Raw genomic sequence first — 4552 nt, forward strand, 5'->3', positions numbered from 1 at the left:
CTCTAGCTAAGATATACAAACTTTGGCTTTACACTTTCTCTAGCTAAGATATACAAACTTTGGCTTTACACTTTCTCTAGCTAAGATATACAAAAAAATAATGCACTGCAGATGTTCCTGATTATTAACAAGTTTGTACGTGAAATCAAATCATAAGTAACCCTCCTGGTACTTAGTACTTTAGTTTTTGGTTTGCATTCAGTTTACCAACAGAAGCAGTAGAAACAGAAACCTAGAAAATGTTTGTTCCAACCATCAATTTGTTGTTCTTCACTATCACCATCATTTAACGAGTTTTTCTGTTTGTTTACTTCTGAGCCATCACTCAAAGAAACAAGAGATTATTTTCTGCCAATATTTAATATCCATTCATCCATGTTTTTGACAAACTAGTAAATGTACAATAACATCCAAAACTTGAAACTAACAAGCTGATAAATATGTAAAACAAAATCTCATGATATCTTGGACATCCAATCAATAGTCATATTACTTTTGGCATGGAAAGTAGTCATGACTACAGCCTACACTCATATCACTGTTTTATAAACTCTAATATGATAATTAGAGCTTATAGTTTATCATATCTAGTGCATCTCTGTGCCCTATTTAAAAGAAGGGTATTGCTGCCTGAGTTTTTGAATGCTTCTAATAAAATTTAATTTTTAAATGTTGCACTTGTGATGTGTAAACAAAGTATATGGCTATTTTATTCTGAATTAATAAAATATCTTTTTTACATGTGGCAAAATTAACAAACATACAAGGATAAAACAATAAATACAATGAAGGTTAGTCAAGTAATTGGGGGAATGAAATAGTAATTAAACAGGATCAGAGAATACCGATCAGCATCGACACTGTCAACTCGGTTCCACCTATAAAATAAGACAAAACAATCAGTGGTTTGTAAAGTAACTACCTCATTTCACAATTTTATAGATTTCAAGTTATTGTCAGTAAACAGTGAGAAGCAGTGTTGGGACAACCACCAGCCACTACCCAGAAAAACAAGTGTATTAGACTTCCTAGGCCTGGAATGAAAAATTGTTTACCCAGTTGTACTTGAGTATACAAGAGGTTAGTTCCAAACTGAAAAGTAAAAAGATAGACAGTCAAATACAAAATGTTTCAGATGTGTAGTCTCTGTTTCTATTTACTTTCCAGTATGAAATTAACCTCTATGTATTCCTTTTACAGCCTGTGTGCTCACATAGCTCCCCACTCAAATCTATTTGTGTAAAATACCTTACATGCAATTTTCCCATGTTAATTGTTGTTACTATATTACATAATGGTAGTTATATTTGTACCATCACTTTTAAAACTTCTTTATTTTTAGATTGGTGCTTTCAGATCTAACTCGTATGCTTCTACAGTCATGGTTGTACATACTCCTACCAACTCTCCACAGTTTGCACCACAGGTATAGGACCATATACTCCAAATGGCCCGTTAAGTCTTCAACAGACATATATATTGCTAGTTCGCGGAGTTGAACTACTGCTTTATATTTCGACAGTGTTTATAAAGTCACTTATGATTTTCTTTTTGTTTCACTAATTTTTCTGACCTTGTCCTATTCTGTAAGTTAACTGACCTTCTCAAACTTGTCTTCTAGCATTTTTTTGTCTTTCTCCTCTCCTTGAAGTTTGCCTTGTAGTTCAACAAGCTTAGCTTGCATCTGTTTGAGAGAATAATAATAATAATTTATAGAATAAAAATTCAGTCTAACAATAAAAAGCTAATTTAAAGTAATATCACAACTTGTATGTGCCTTTACTTCACTGGACTGTTTTTTCTGACACATTAGTTTTGACAGAATACTAAAAGGATAACTTACATACACACTGAATTTTTATGGGTGAAACTTAGCAAAAGAAAAAAAAATTCACTTGTTTGATTTATTGATAATAAACTAAAAACATTTCAACAGAGATGAAAATAGATCAGGCTGAATAAACCTGGGTGTTATTCACAAGAACAGTAGAGTCCACAATCAGTGCCACAGTCCAGAAGGAGGGGATGGGTGGGTTACAATGGTTTAACTGAAAATATAGTGTCTTTTTAACTTAATATTTAGATATTCATGCAGAATTAACATTGTGTATCTTCTATATTTGTGCACAGTCTTTATGCCACATTTTCCACCTTTCCATTGATATTTTTCAATTCAAGAGTCACTACTTGGTTGAACCACAACCAGCAGAATTTTATCTTGGAACCAATGTCAATATTCCTCACCTTGTGCGCATTTTCATCGTCAACTTTCGGCAGAGATTTCATCTTTAAACAAATGCAACAAAAACACAATTGGTAGCTCTAATATAGCACTGATAGCTGAGCCTGATGTAGAAAGACTGTTGGGATTACAGTGTTGTTCCTACAGGATGCATTTTTTTCATTCAGTTCCTTCGATCTTGAAATTGAAGATGACAATTTACTGCTGATCAGTGGTTTCCCATGTTTTTTTAGATATGCTAGTGGTCATTTACAAGATCAATGCAAATCTGATCGATAAAAATAACTTATTAATGAAATTTTCTCTTGTATGCCATGGAAGACCTTAGTTAGGGGTTCCAAAAGTCAACATTGAAAGTCTTTTGACCAATGGAAATTTTGCAAAACTAAATATGAATATAGATGGATGCTTTTGTTGTTGTTGTTTTATTTGTGTGTTTAACAGCCTTAACTACACTACATATTTGAATGGCTATAGGAAGACAAAAACACATTCATGCTTAAGTATCAGGAACTCACTCACCAAGAAGCACAAGTTGAAAACTAAAAAATATTTTGTCTTTGCATGATTTATATCTATCAAAATAACTATTATAAGCCATGCTAGAACTAAATAAAGCAACCCAAACTCAGAAAAACTACACTGTTGTAAATACATATACATACAATTTTTTCCATACCTCTGCAAAGGCCTGAAAGAAACAGAATAACTACCTTAAAATCTTCAAAACTAGTTCATAACACTTTATAACAGATGTTCGTATCAAAGAAAAGTTTCATAAATTCAAATTTCAGAATTAAATTATCACTGTACACACAATTAACTTTCAGCTGTTTTGCTTAACTATCTGAAATATGAGACTTTTATGAAAAAATATAAATTTTTTTGCAATGTTTAAGAGAAATAGATTAAAATACATGTTGAGTTTTGTAAAAGTTCAGAAGCAAAGCATTATATAGTTAGTAGCTATAAGTTATAGGTCTTAATTATGTTAATAAAAATTGCCACACACACACAGAGCTATAGAGAAGGTTTTAAAATTGATAATTGTTTCTATAGGTTATATAGAAACATTTCATAAGCTTATGGAAAATCATAAAATATATAGTATGTAATTCTACAAGTAATTAAATAGACAAAATTCCATCAGCAGTGAGACACTGTTAAACAGTGTCATTGTTCACTGGTTTTGTTTGTTCTTAGAACAATTATTAAATATGCACTGTGATTAAAGTCCTTTGTTTCTATGCATCATTATACAATAATCAACAATGCCAATATGGAATGCTCTGTTATAAGTGTTGTGATCAAAGTTCATTGTTTCTGTGCATTGTAGTGACATATTCAACAATGCCAATATTGAATGCATTGTAATCAAAACTGAAGATTGTTAAATCATGATTTAAATTCATCAGAATTCAAGCTTTTCTTTTTGCTCACCTCTTCAATTCCTTGAAGTTGCAATAAGTTGGTTTCTAAAGTTACTTTTTCTCCAGCAAGTTCCTCCTTCTCCTTCAACGCCTGTCATTTATTTAAAAAAATATATATAATATTTATAGAAATCTGTTTAAACTGCAATTTCAACTTAGAGGAAAGGAATAGTTTCTCATGAGGAATTATATATTTAGTGTATACATTTGAAAAATTCACATTTACAAATTCAACTATAAACTGTTTGATTCCTTATTAATTATTATGATTATGATTTATGGTCATTCCTTAAAATCTGATTTGTGTTTATCTGAGAACATTGTGATTTTTCTGATTACACAGGTCTGTGAATTTAAACTTCATAAAACTTTATTTGATTTTAATAACAGATTTTCCATAATTCAGCTACACAGATTTGGAAAATAATATTATTTTTTTTCTATTGCATAAGGATTTTTTTTACAAATTGGGAAGAAGAAAAAAACTCGTACATCAAATTATCATTTCGTTTACCACAATGAACATTTTTTATTGTTATGTTTGTTAACAAAAATACAAACAAACTGAATAAAAGGGAAGAACATTAATGTCAAACGAACATGCATTCTCATTCATCCCAATTCTTTTAGTGAAGTCTACATCTTTTAGTCTCAAAACTACATGTTGTAGTCTTTCTTTTATGTATTACGTTATGATGTTTTGTGAAAATTCTGTATGTGATAGAGAAAAATGGATATTTTTGGATTCAGCATACAGGAATTACTGTAGAATAAAAACATTTCAAGACAATAAAACCATTGCAGGCCTGTGTTATGGCTTTGAGTAATAGCTGTGGAACTCTTCTGCAAAGGTTTAGTCACAAAATACCAGTTACAGCAG

At 30.8% G+C, this 4552-nt stretch overlaps 1 protein-coding gene across 1 annotated transcript in view; it reads right to left on the minus strand.

The window, feature by feature from the left end:
* Positions 1-848: 848 nt before the first annotated feature.
* LOC106465743 (kinectin-like) overlaps positions 849-4552 on the minus strand; it is a 52530-nt gene continuing 48826 nt past the window's right edge. Inside the window, exons 26-29 of the mRNA XM_022393660.1 lie at positions 3683-3763; positions 2922-2933; positions 1601-1684; positions 849-878 (exon numbers count right to left, since the gene is read on the minus strand). Of these exons, the coding sequence (XP_022249368.1) occupies positions 864-878; positions 1601-1684; positions 2922-2933; positions 3683-3763 (192 nt within the window). The 3' untranslated portion in view covers positions 849-863. The remainder of the gene's footprint in view (positions 879-1600; positions 1685-2921; positions 2934-3682; positions 3764-4552) is intronic.

The sequence above is a fragment of the Limulus polyphemus genome, unplaced genomic scaffold (genome assembly GCF_000517525.1).
Source record: "Limulus polyphemus unplaced genomic scaffold, Limulus_polyphemus-2.1.2 Scaffold2036, whole genome shotgun sequence".
Lineage (NCBI taxonomy): Eukaryota > Metazoa > Arthropoda > Merostomata > Xiphosura > Limulidae > Limulus > Limulus polyphemus.